The following is a 13,632-nucleotide window of genomic DNA, read 5'->3' on the forward strand; positions in this document are numbered from 1 at the left end:
GGAGTTATGAGGTTTTGTCCCGACAGCAGCGATATGTAAGTTTAACTATACAAAATTATCTTCAACAACCAGACTAGCTAGTCACAGTTTGTTGTAACTTAAGCTAATATGCTAACGTCACATATTAGCTTAAGTTACAACAAACTGTGAGCTAACCAGCTAGTCTGGTTGTTGAAGACAATTTTGTATAGTTAAACTTACATATTTTGAAGATATTATATTCTAATCACTTCTGCTCGAAGTCAACTTCCTGTTTGTTGTTGCTACGCAACTACGGCTTGGGGGAAACATTCACTCCGGGTACATTGTGTATGTTTCATTTAGTGCAGAAAACGGATCGGAAAAGCGTCAAATTAAACACAATCAAGGGTAATTGTCTTCAGTGCATCACAATGCCAAAGAGCTGCTGTGTTCGTTTTGTATAACTAAATCAAAAATCGCAAGTTTTATATAATACCAGCTGAGTAGGGGTGTAACGATGCATAACTTGATATGTTGAATCGATTATAATCGAAATTTAAAAAAATAATAATTTTTTTGTGTGTGTGTTGACAGAATCCGGCTATAGGGCGACAATAATGTGGTCAAGAGGCATGGTTTCTGTCTTTAGCCTTTAACTGGCGTGGTTTATTTATTCACATGGCAGAGCAGCAGTTCTATAGTTCTCCTCTCACTGAGAGGCTGGGGGGAAAGAGAGAGTGGGAGGAGACATCTATATTTATACTCGCCACCTGGTGGTGTTCCTGAGTGGCTCCGCCTAGAGCGCCCTCTAGTGGAAACAGTTATATATGCAGTTAGACAGTTACTAACAATCCTACACAGAGCCTCTGACTTCAACAGTGTGTATTGTTTTTATTGACCTATAGTCCATTCATGCTGAGTGAATCAGTTCCCCCAGCCACATTTGTGTATTCAAATTTTTTTGTGGAATTAACTGATAAAAAATGTATCTAAAATTAATCGAATCAAATCGAATCGTGGTCAAATGAAGAGATTTCATGATGCATAGAAGATTTCATGATGCATCGAATCGTTGCCTGAATAATCGTAATCGAAATTATCATTGTGAGGTTGAATCGTTACACCCCTATACAGCTGAGGCATCACAGAGGGAAAAGTGGCTGGCGGCTATCAAGAGGGCACAGATGGTTTACATAAAATCTTGTATTTATTTATAATTTAAAGCAAACAAATAACCCTGTTCAGGAAAGGGACATCATCCCTTTCAGAAAAAGTCTTTTTCATCTTAATATTGCAATGACCACATATCTCATGGTTTATTTTTATTATCTCAATATATGCCCATAATTATTTGAAAATATGCGTGGGGAGCTCAGCTTATATATATTTCTACAACCTCCCAAGAGGATCACCAATATATATATATATGTTCCCTTATAAAACACATACAAAATTATAATTTGATCTGTAAACAACATGTAAGCCCTAACACAGTAAATCAATAACAGGTGCAAGTAGTCTGTAGATGAGTGAACAAAGATATCTTGAATAACCGGTAAGAAGTAAGAGATCTGAGTGAACTAGGCAGTTTGTTCCAATCAGCTGGTGCTTTATATTTAAAGGCAAGTCGACCGATAGCTTTGATGGTTCGAGGTATACTAAAGAAAGGAAGATCCGTGTGTCTTAAATTATAAGTTGAACTATATGGTGTTAAGAACTGCTTTAGATAGGGGGGATAATTAAAGTAAATACATTTGTAAACAAAAAGCAACCAATGAAAATGTCTTCTGAATTGGGGAGAAAGCCAGTTTAACGACTCAAACATAAGACAGTGATGGGTTCTATAAGGACACCTCAATATAAATCTGCAAACACTATTATAAGTAACATTTAAAGGACGGAGATTTGTTAGTGTGGTGTTTTGATAGACTATGTCTGCGTAATCCATTATTGGAAGTACCAGCTGTATAATGATTATTTTCCTAACCTGAAGAGAAATACAGTTAATAGAACGATACAATATTCTCAGGCTACAATTTGTTTTCTTCATCACAGCATCAATTTGTGACTTGAAGGTGAGTTGAGAATCAAGCCAAAGACCCAGGTACTTATATTCATCGACATTATCAAGAGGAGCATCATCTAAAAACTTAATCGACAACTGATTTGATATTTGCACCAGATTTTATCTAGTACCAAACAGCGTATTATCAGTGTACTGTATGCTTTGTATAGGGCTGAGCTTCCTACAGGCGATATAGGCGGTTGCCTAGGGCGCCACCCAGAGGGGGGCGCCAAAATAAATAAAAAATAATTTTTTTTTTTTTTTTATAATTTTGTTTGCTTGGCGCAGTTTTGGCGCCCCCCTCTATAACCATTATTTTTACAAAAAAATTCTAACATAAGGGAAAATTAGCCAAAAATCTAAAACGGTCAGTCGATCTGAGCCTCGGCTTTAGGTGTTCACAGTCAGAACATGAGCGCTGTGCATTGATGGGTATCGGTATCGGTCAAGTGTTTATAGAATTGAGCATCGAGGAAAGAATGACTAACGTTAGAGAACTATGAAGAGACAAAAGCCATCCGGGTCGCAGTATAAAAAGAGAAGAAAAGAAGAAGAGAAACGTTCCAATACCCCATCATATGTATATGTTGTAGTGATTGTTAATTGTACATAATTCACCCACGGAACTATTGTTAGGAACAAGAGTTCCGCCCGAACATTATATGAGGTGGCACTACCTGCCACCACAAGTCAGTCGACTGCAAGCAACGTAGCAGTAGCATGTTGTGTTTGTCCGGAGCTGTACAGCCGGACCTCGACTACGTCAACAGGGGCTCGGAACAGGCCTCCGACCACGACATCCAGGCCCTCGGGACTGCAGATTCCAGTCTACGCCTGGAGGACGTCGCGATTGGTCACTCGGGTCCGACGCTGCTGAATGACCTATCCACCGGACACCCTAGCCCACAGGCCCCTGAGGACTGGCGAAGGCTCGCCTTTGAGGTGGGGTACAACCACCACAAGATTGAACCCGCCCACGTAGACATTTCCCAGCCCTTGGAGCTGGCCCTCTCCCCCCGCCGAGGCCGTCCGCCGCTACCCCGGGACCCGCCTACGACTGAGTCGCCGGTGACCTCGTCGACGTCTGTGCCCCCGGGTGTCGGGGAGGACACGGGCGCTTGCGCCGCCCCTACCTCCCCGCCCCTGGCTTTCCGCACTCACCGTGGCCGGTTCATGCCCCCGGGCGCCGTGGAGGGCGCAAGCGCTTGCACCGCGCCCCCGGTTGTCCGCTCACGCCGCGGCCGGGTCGTTGTCTCTCCCCGCCGTGGAGATTTTGACCATGGATGAATTCTGGGGGGGCTTGTGTAGTGATTGTTAATTGTACATAATTCACCCACGGAACTATTGTTAGGAACAAGAGTTCCGCCCGAACATTATATGAGGTGGCACTACCTGCCACCACAAGTGAGTCGACTGCAAGCAACGTAGCAGTAGCATGTTGTGTTTGTCTCACAAATAAATGCTGTTCGCTCTACCTCAAGCTACCGTCTCCGACTCCCATCTCTCGGCACTACAATGTATATATTCACTGAGATATGGGTAACAACAGTACTGTATATTTGCATATCGTATACGTCACAAATGTAACAGTACTATATACCTGTATGTCCCTATGCCATACATGTCATGTATGTTGTGTATGTCATAAATGTCACTATGAAATGAAAATGGGGGACCCTGATGTAAACAAGACAAACGTCTTTCTCTGGTCTGCATCCCCTTAACAATTGTGTGTATTGAGCCGTACTGTAACCCATTCTGCAATCTGTTAAATAAAGTTTTCATTCATTCATTCATTCATTCAAGGTGAAAGGTATGCAATTGTGTACAACTTCCAAGACCTGCCACACCAAGAGCTGATGAAGCAAGCAGAGGCACTTGTACACACCTTAAACAATGGAGGGCAATCTGATTTGGATGGGAAGGAGCTGGCTCAGGAGTTGGAAAATGTACCTGACTTGCCATCAAAGAGCATGACAACTCTTGAGTTGTTGAAATTCATACACACAAAGCAGCTCACAGAAATATATCCCAACTTGTGTATTGCTCTGTGGATCAGTGCAACGCTACCAGTAACAGCTTCAGCAGAGAGGAGTTTTTCCAAATGAAAACTCTTGAAAACATGGCTCAAGAACGCCTCAGTGGTCTGGCTGTAATCAGTATTAACCATGAGGTTGGTGGTCAGATTTCATATGATGATGTGATTGATGACTTTGCAGCGAGGAAGGCCAGAAGGATTGCACTGTAAATGGAAACCAGTACATGCTAATCTTGAAATGTGATGATAGGGGTGGAATAGTTCTTGAGACAAAGTTAATTTGTAATTTTTATTTATTTGTTTGTTTATTTAGCATATTATATTTTGATTATATATGTGTAACATATTTTACAATACATCATTTTATTTTAAAGCAAATTTGCACATTATTTTATTGTTTGTTATTATTATTATTATTGTGTGTTGGCTAAGTTGTTTATTTGTTTTAATTCTTTAGTGTGCACTTTACATTTATTCTTAGCTCTTGTTCTTGCTTGTAAAAAATAAAGGTGCAGTACTTTACTGTATATCTGTTAAGATGTTTTGATTTGGGGGGGGGGCGCAGTGGTGAAGCTTGATTGATTGATTGAAAAGTTTATTAACAGATTGCAGAATGGGTACAGTACAGTACATCTCAATACATACAATTGTTAAGGGGATGCAGACCAGAGAAATACTTTCGTCTTGTTTACATCAGGGTCCCCCTGCTCGCCTAGGGCGCCAAATGTGCTAGGTCCGCCCTGTTTGAAGAAGCTCTTCCAAACGTTTTTTTTATTGATAATAATGGGACAAAACATTTTGGCAGTTGACCATTTTGTACCCCAAATTTGTAGCGTAATAATCACCCTGGGACCAAGCCAAAATACACTGCAAAATCATTTTTATGAGATCTCTCGAGTGGTTCTTCTCTATTAGTGTGGTCTGGGACTGGGCGGCTGGGCCCCAGGGGTCCTTGAGCCGCTTCCAGCAAGTCCCCGACAAGAAGAGGAACCGTTTAATAACAAGCTCATCACCGTTGTCATCATGTGTACCGAATGTTATTGATTGATTGATTGATTGAAAATGGGTACAATACAGTACAGCTGTGTATACGATGACTTGTATTTTATTTTATGATGACAGTCTAGTCAGCCTATCGCCTGCTCTGCATCCAAATACATGATATGATTGGGATCTCCTTGGATCGATGAGGGGAGAGAGAAGCAGAACGTGTGTAACTATGGAGGCCAGTGGAGAAGTGACAGTAGTTCACTGCGCCTGCGCCGCGCCGCTTCCAGCTCGGTCCGTTCAGACGCTGCAGCAGGAGACGCGGCTGCTCTCCGGTACACCGAATAACGGGACCGGTTCACGGGGATCAATCACTCAGCATCTCACGGAACATCGATTCTCAACCAAAAATCTCGGAGAAAATCCGCCGCAGGCAATCCGCTCATTAATTAGCCCTTCATCAGCCCCGGAGCAGCATGGCGACTCATAATAAGGAGGAGAAACCCGAAGAGAAGTCGTCTTGGAGAGATTTCATCTACAACCCGCGGACGGGGGAGTTCATCGGACGCACTGCTAAGAGTTGGGGTAAGAAGATACGTTTTGCATTAAGGTGGATGTTTTCCAAGACAGTTCCCATTTTCAAGACAGTGCACACGGAGATCCAAGTGGGCTGCGCGTTATGACCGGGCCTCGATATAAATATGATAATGTAACGCGTTATTCACGGGCATGTGTGTAACATGTCTCTGAGTCCATATTATAATAACACCCGTGTTTATTTTATAGCCTGTCTAATATTGAATAAATTACTTGCGCCCAATCAACCCAATCATTCCAAAATGATGACACAAATTATTATGCCCTATATACACTTCATTTTCCAGTCCATTTCCGACAGCGAAGGTAGACTTATTATTTTAATGACCAACACAGGGATTTTCATTACAGGTGACAAGAACATGCCCCCCCCCCCCCCCCCCCCCCCCCCCACTGAGCCTATCAATAGCAACCCGCTCATACCCGCTGCTGGCAACATACATGATTTAATCCGTGTTCTGCCACTCATTGCCTGACCTCTTTGGTCATTGCCTATTAGGTTGCCATGACTTGGAATTAAAATATTTAACCGGTTTGTAAATTGATGGCCCCCTATGTAATGTACGTGCCAGGTTGGGCCCAATCTTTCCGCTCAGTAATAGTGTATGGGGGATAACAACTGGGTAAACTGAAAACATGCCGTTATCATTTGACATTTTCATGGTTAATGGTTCTATAATGCGACCTGGAGCTCTCCCTTCTCATGCACGCGGTTGACGGTGAGCGCGTGGAGGCATAGGAGGGAGGGGGGAAGTGTGTGTGTGTGTTGGGGGGGGGGGGGGGGTCGCTATAGCCCCCATTGTACTAAGGTATATTATAGGTTCTCAATATTGTATATTCCTGCCAAAGCTAATTCGACTCAAACGACATCTGAGGCCTACGTGTGCCTTACCAAAAAAGCCTATTATTCTGTGTTAAATTACATATGCCAATTGGCCTAATTTGTGACTTGGCCAAATAAAATAAATGGAATATTGTCTCCTGTTGTAGACCATTATTCCATATATCCACTCATAATTGATGGTCTTTTATCTGGGTTGTTATATATATAGGCTCTGCCTTGCAGGGCATTGCTCATTGTGTCTTGCATGGTGGTTATGGCTTGCCAAAAAAAAACTGCCAAAAACCCTGTTGTAGCGCCTTCAGCTTGTACAATCCTCAAGCTCTCTCTCTCTCTCTCTCCCCCCTCTTGTCTCTCTCTCCCTCCCCCTCTCTCTCTCTCTGCCCCCCTTTCTCTCTCTCCTTCCCCCCTCTCTCTTCCCCTCCCTCTCTTCTCTACCCATCCCCCCTCTCTCACCCCCTCCCTCCCTCCCTCTCTCTGTCTCCCCCCTCTCTCTCCCCCTCTCTGTCACTCCCCCCCCCCTCTCACTCCAAGGTCAAGCAGGTTCGCTTACAGATGCACAGCTCTCTCGTTACTGCACATTCATAGTGTTAGAGAAATACACATTTGTTTTTAAGTTCCATAATCATTACAGGGTGCTGCCCTCGGGACCTGTCATGAAGCCCAGTTAACGGCGGCAGCAGCACATAGTAATTGGTCTGTGTGCTTGACTTGTGCGCATGTGTCAACGGCATCTGTGCACGACGATAAGTGTGCAAGTTAAATATGGCATGATGATGATGATGATGATGATTATGTAATATGCATAGTAGATGCCTTCCCCTCAGACGTAGGTTTGAAGTCATAAGCTGAGCACTGAATAGGAGGAGCTGGGTGGGGGGGTGAGGGGGGTCGGGGTGTTGCAGACAGTGTTGAAGAAGAGAGAAGGCACACTCGCACCCCTCCCACAGTACTCCACTAACACACACACGCATAGATGCATCTTGGCGTTTCACTGCGAGCGAGGGTGTGATCTCCCCCCTCCAGCATTTCATTGTCTACTGAATACACTGTTGGGTCTCTTCAAGGAAGTCATTTTTCAGTCGATTTTTATGATTCCATTTTTTATTATTATCATAAAACAAAAACACACGCACCCACACACATGTACGTACCCAGCCTTCCCTCTGTGATGTCCTGCTCTTTAACTGGACCAGTAAAGGGGCCAAAATGGAACAGTGAATGTGTACTGGAAGTGGAACCCTGCCTTGGAGCAGGTTCCTGACGGGGGGCAGCGTGCGCTACACAGCTCCCAGGAGCAGGTTCCTGACGGGGGCAGCGTGCGCTACACAGCTCCCAGGAGCAGGTTCCTGACGGGGGGCAGCGTGCGCTACACAGCTCCCAGGAGCAGGTTCCTGACGGGGGGCAGCGTGCGCTACACAGCTCCCAGGAGCAGGTTCCTGACGGGGGGCAGCGTGCGCTACACAGCTCCCAGGAGCAGGTTCCTGACGGGGGGCAGCGTGCGCTACACAGCTCCCAGGAGCAGGTTCCTGACGGGGGGCAGCGTGCGCTACACAGCTCCCAGGAGCAGGTTCCTGACGTGGGCAGCGTGCGCTACACAGCTCCCAGGGCCGTCTGTCTGATGAGGCCCAGTGGGGATCCACGAGAACCACCAACCACAAGGATCCCTGCTTTGATCAGTACTGTCCTAATCACAGTCCTGCGCGAGGCCCGTTAGTGGTGCTATCTGTGTAAATGAAACGAGGGGGGGGGGGCAGCTCTATAGGTCACTCGGTTGGTGTCTACAAAGATTTCCCCACCATCTAGTGGCCACAGATTTCGCCCTAGGAGGCTGAAATTGGGCCTTGAGGTCAAATGTGTGTGTGTTCGTTCATGCCAATTGGCTAAAAGGGGGCGTTATCATGTTGATCTATGATTTAACTCGACACACTAATACAATGTTGGCATGAGTGTGCAATGTGTGCTGGTTTTATTCTGTTCGGTTTCTATTTTCTTCTGTGTTTCTCTTCTGCTCTACTTGACTATTTAGTTGTCGGACACGTCTGTTCTCTTTCCTCGTATTCTAAACACACATCTCTCCTCTGCTGTCACAAGATGTGCTTTGAAAATGGTGGGATGGAGTCAGTGGATGGTGGAAGTGTTGTCATCATCCTTCTATCCTGGTCCCTGGAGGAGAGATGAGAGAGGGGTGGTGGCAGAGAGAGAGGGAGAGAGAGGGGGGGTGGCAGAGAGAGAGTGGGGGGTGGTGGTGGCAGAGAGAAAGAGGGGGTGTGGCAGAGAGAGAGGGAGTGAGGGTGGTGTCAGAGAGAGTGAGGGGTGGTGTCAGAGAGAGATGGATGGTGGTGTAACGGGGAAGCCCGTGGATATGTCCACAGTCACGGAAACAGGTGTGTTGACGAGTGACTGTGGCAGTGCGGGCTGGTAAATTAAACTCACTTCCCATAACAGGGTTAAAAGACGCATAGGTACGGTAGTTAGGAGTGAATTCACTTCTTAGTGCAGCGGCCTGTGTCTTCGCCCGCGGACGCGGGAGCCCCCTGTTCGACTCCCCCTCGGGACATTCTCATTCAACATCAAACACAACGCAGACCAATATGATCCATCACAGTGGCAGAGAGAGAGAGGGGGTGGCAGAGAGGGAGAGAGAGAGTGAGGGGTGGTGGCAGAGTGAGAGAGGCAGCAGAGTGAGAGAGAGAGACATAGAGAGGTGGTGGCAGAGTGAGAGAGAGCGGTGGTGGCAGAGAGAGATGCGGCAGAGAGAGAGAGAGCGAGAGAGGGGTGGTGGTGGCAGAGTGAGAGAGGTGGTGGCAGAGTGTGAGAGAGAGAGAGAGAGAGAGGTGATGGCAGAGAGAGAGAGAGAGAGAGAGAGAGGTGGTGGCAGAGTGAGAGAGAGAGAGAGAGAGAGGTAGCGGCAGAGTGAGGGAGAGAGGTGGTGGCAGAGTGAGAGAGAGAGAGAGAGAGGTAGCGGCAGAGTGAGAGAGAGAGGTGGTGGCAGAGTGAGAGAGAGAGAGGTGGTGGCAGAGTGAGAGAGAGAGAGAGAGAGGTAGTGGCAGAGTGAGAGAGAGAGGTGGTGGCAGAGTGAGAGAGAGAGAGGTGGTGGCAGAGTGAGAGAGAGAGAGAGGTAGCGGCAGAGTGAGAGAGAGAGAGAGGTGGTGGCAGAGTGAGAGAGAGAGAGGTAGCGGCAGAGTGAGAGAGAGAGGTGGCAGAGTGAGAGAGAGAGAGAGGTGGTGGCAGAGTGAGAGAGAGAGAGAGGTGGTGGCAGAGTGAGAGAGAGAGGTGGCAGAGTGAGAGAGAGAGAGAGAGAGGTGGTGGCAGAGTGAGAGAGAGAGAGAGGTGGTGGCAGAGTGAGAGAGAGAGGTGGCAGAGTGAGAGAGAGAGAGGTGGTGGCAGAGTGAGAGAGAGAGAGGTGGTGGCAGAGTGAGAGAGAGAGAGGTGGCAGAGTGAGAGAGAGAGGTGGCAGAGTGAGAGAGAGAGAGGTGGTGGCAGAGTGAGAGAGAGAGGTGGTGGCAGAGTGAGAGAGAGTGAGAGAGAGAGGTGGTGGCAGAGTGAGAGAGAGAGAGGTGGTGGCAGAGTGAGAGAGAGAGAGGTGGTGGCAGAGTGAGAGAGAGAGGTGGTGGCAGAGTGAGAGAGAGAGAGAGAGGTGGTGGCAGAGTGAGAGAGAGTGAGAGAGAGAGAGGTGGTGGCAGAGTGAGAGAGAGAGAGAGGTGGCAGAGTGAGAGAGAGAGAGGTGGTGGCAGAGTGAGAGAGAGAGAGAGAGAGAGGTGGCAGAGTGAGAGAGAGAGAGGTGGTGGCAGAGTGAGAGAGAGAGAGAGAGAGAGGTGGCAGAGTGAGAGTGAGAGATGTGGTGGCAGAGTGAGAGAGAGAGAGGTGGTGGCAGAGTGAGAGAGAGAGAGGTGGTGGCCGAGTGAGAGAGAGAGAGAGGTGGCAGAGTGAGAGAGAGAGAGGTGGTGGCAGAGTGAGAGAGAGAGGTGGTGGCAGAGTGAGAGAGAGTGAGAGAGAGAGGTGGTGGCAGAGTGAGAGAGAGAGAGGTGGTGGCAGAGTGAGAGAGAGAGAGGTGGTGGCAGAGTGAGAGAGAGAGGTGGTGGCAGAGTGAGAGAGAGAGAGAGAGGTGGTGGCAGAGTGAGAGAGAGTGAGAGAGAGAGAGGTGGTGGCAGAGTGAGAGAGAGAGAGAGAGAGAGAGAGAGAGAGAGGTGGCAGAGTGAGAGAGAGAGAGGTGGTGGCAGAGTGAGAGAGAGAGAGAGAGAGAGAGAGAGGTGGCAGAGTGAGAGAGAGAGAGGTGGTGGCAGAGTGAGAGAGAGAGAGAGAGAGAGAGAGAGAGAGAGAGGTGGCAGAGTGAGAGTGAGAGATGTGGTGGCAGAGTGAGAGAGAGAGAGGTGGTGGCAGAGTGAGAGAGAGAGAGAGGTGGTGGCAGAGTGAGAGAGAGAGAGAGAGAGAGAGAGGTGGCAGAGTGAGAGAGAGAGAGAGGTGGTGGCAGAGTGAGAGAGAGAGAGAGGTGGTGGCAGAGTGAGAGATGTGGTGGCAGAGTGAGAGAGAGAGAGGTGGTGGCAGAGTGAGAGAGAGGTGGTGGCAGAGTGAGAGGGAGGAGTGGCAGAGAGAGAGAGAGAGAGAAGTGGTGAGAGAGTGAGAGAGAGAGGTGGCAGAGTGAGAGAGAGAGAGAGAGAGAGAGAGGTGGCAGAGTGAGAGAGAGAGAGAGGTGGTGGCAGAGTGAGAGATGTGGTGGCAGAGTGAGAGAGAGAGAGGTGGTGGCAGAGTGAGAGAGAGAGGAGTGAGAGAGGAGTGGCAGAGTGAGAGAGAGAGAGGTGGTGGCAGAGTGAGAGAGAGAGAGGTGGCAGAGAGAGAGAGAGAGAGGTGGTGGCAGAGTGAGAGAGAGAGAGAGGTGGCAGAGAGAGAGAGAGAGAGATGTGGTGGCAGAGTGAGAGAGGAGTGGCGGAGTGAGAGAGAGGAGTGGCAGAGTGAGAGAGGGGAGTGGCAGAGTGAGATAGAGAGGCGGCATAGTGAGAGAGAGAGAGAGAGAGAGAGATAGAGAGGTGGTGGCAGAGTGACAGAGAGGTGGTGGCAGAGTGAGAGGGAGGAGTGGCAGAGAGAGAGAGAGAGAGAGAGAGAGAAGTGGTGAGGGAGTGAGAGAGGTGGTGGCAGAGCGAGAGAGAGAGAGAGGTGGTGCAGAGAGAGAGGGGTGGCACTGGTGGCAGAGAGAGAGAGAGGGTGATGAGAGAGAGAGTGGCAGTAGCAGAGAGAGAGGGAGATAAAAGGATTGGTTCAGACTCAATAGACAGCTCCTCTTTCTCTTGCTAATCTCTCTCTCTCTCTCTCTCTCTCTCTCTCTCTCTCTCTCTCTCTCTCTCTCTCTCTCTCTCTCTCTCAGATGCGCTTTCATATTTTCTTTCTTTCATTCTATCTCTCTCTCCCTCCCTCTCTCTTTCCCCAGATGATACGGCCTTTGGACCACTATTTACCATGGCTTTAAGCTTTATTTACCCTGGAACGGGGCATGCTGATGTAAAATTATTTGCTGGGGAATCTGATCTTATCTTGCCTTTCTAAACAGGAAGGAAATCAGATTGCAATCAGAATGTGAGTCCGTAAACAACATACCACAGGGACTAAGGAACATGGAAAGGACATCTAATAGAGATCCGACAGGGTTACAAATCTGATGAGCCAAACACCAGTCTGCGGTTAGTACGCTCTGAGTCTGAGCAGAACCAGGGACACGTGAGAGACCTGGGAGACAGTGACTACAAGTGGTCAGTCTCATCCTGGATGACTCTCACCTCGTCCAGACAGTCTCATCCTGGATGACTCTCACCTCATTCAGACAGTCTCATCCTGGATGACTCTCACCTCATTCAGCAGTGTTCCCCACAGGATTTTGTGAGACTGTGGTGGGTGAACCTCGGCACCTCTAGGGGGGTCCGGGGGCATGCCCCCCCTGAACTTTTTCTTTTTTTGTACATTTTAAAGTTAAATGCATCAATCTGGTGCACTTTGAGAGCAAAATAAAGAGGCTAGATCTATGATGAACTTTGTGCTCAAAACACAAAATCGACTAGACTATTCCCAATCCTCTTCTCGAAGCACCATAGCCGTTCAATCAATGTATTTGTTAAATTCCACCACCAGCACACCTGATTCAACTTAACTAGCCCTTTATTAGTTGAATCAGGTGTGGTGGAATTTAACAAATACATGGAACGGCTGGAGTGCCTCGAGGAGAGGTTTGGGAACCACTGGACTAGAGCAGACATTTGAGCCATCAAAGAAATGAAGCAAAAGTGGTTACCTGTGTTGAACTGGTTTATTTTTTAGAAAATAAAAAAATATACTGGATTACTATTATGACTGCCATACTACTGATACATCCCTATTGGCAAACTTTATATAAAAAAAAACAGTCTCATACTGGATGACTTTCACCTCATCCATAATGCTTGGGCTCCACTAAAACGTTAAGCGCATGTTGTGGAGCCATTTTTCTCTTTATTCAAGTAACTAAGTGAGGGGCATATTTGCTCCTATTGATAACGTGCATCCAAAAACAGGGTATCTGCGGGATATTAAAGTCAATTTAAATTAAGTATCGAATTATAATTCTCAATTTAAGGTATTAAAAAGTCTTAAATTTCATCTGCACAGGTATATATTTTTTTGAGGGAGATTAAATAATATTAAATATATTAAATGTTTTGTATAAATAGTTTTTTCGCAGGGCTACCGGGAGCCTGGTGCATCTGGCGAGAGCTTATATGGAATGCATGAACATTTAAATGTGTCTTCTTTGCTAGTATCGTCATGAAATCGGTATTGGATTTAGCTCTAAGTGGTATTAAAAAATTCTTAAATTGAACTTGTTGAAAGCTGCAGATACCCTGAAAAGTCAGGTGCTTGATATAACCGACAGGACATGAAGAAGACCACCAGCACGATGGATCGGTGCTCCTGTTCCCGGTCCGGTATATTCATCAGCGTCGGCTGCAGTACGACCAAAAAGGGAGCATCGGTGCAGAGTGTGCGGCTGATGACTCACTGTAATACTAAGGGGGGGAATTGTGGGAATGAAAAGGGCCGCTCTTGTTCCAAACGGGACCATTCATGTGGCAGTGATGCAGGTCTCACACGGCCAACAATGACCTCGTTTATGGCGCT

At 47.2% G+C, this 13,632-nt stretch overlaps 1 protein-coding gene across 1 annotated transcript in view; it reads left to right on the forward strand.

Moving 5' to 3' along the window:
• Positions 1-5,498: 5,498 nt before the first annotated feature.
• Positions 5,499-13,632, forward strand: part of atp1b3b (ATPase Na+/K+ transporting subunit beta 3b) — an 86,545-nt gene continuing 78,411 nt past the window's right edge. The window contains exon 1 of the mRNA XM_084325630.1: positions 5,499-5,636. Within this exon, the coding sequence (XP_084181756.1) occupies positions 5,528-5,636 (109 nt within the window). The 5' untranslated portion in view covers positions 5,499-5,527. The remainder of the gene's footprint in view (positions 5,637-13,632) is intronic.

This window comes from Notolepis coatsorum (assembly GCF_963971535.1).
Source record: "Notolepis coatsorum genome assembly, chromosome: 1".
NCBI lineage: Eukaryota > Metazoa > Chordata > Actinopteri > Aulopiformes > Paralepididae > Notolepis > Notolepis coatsorum.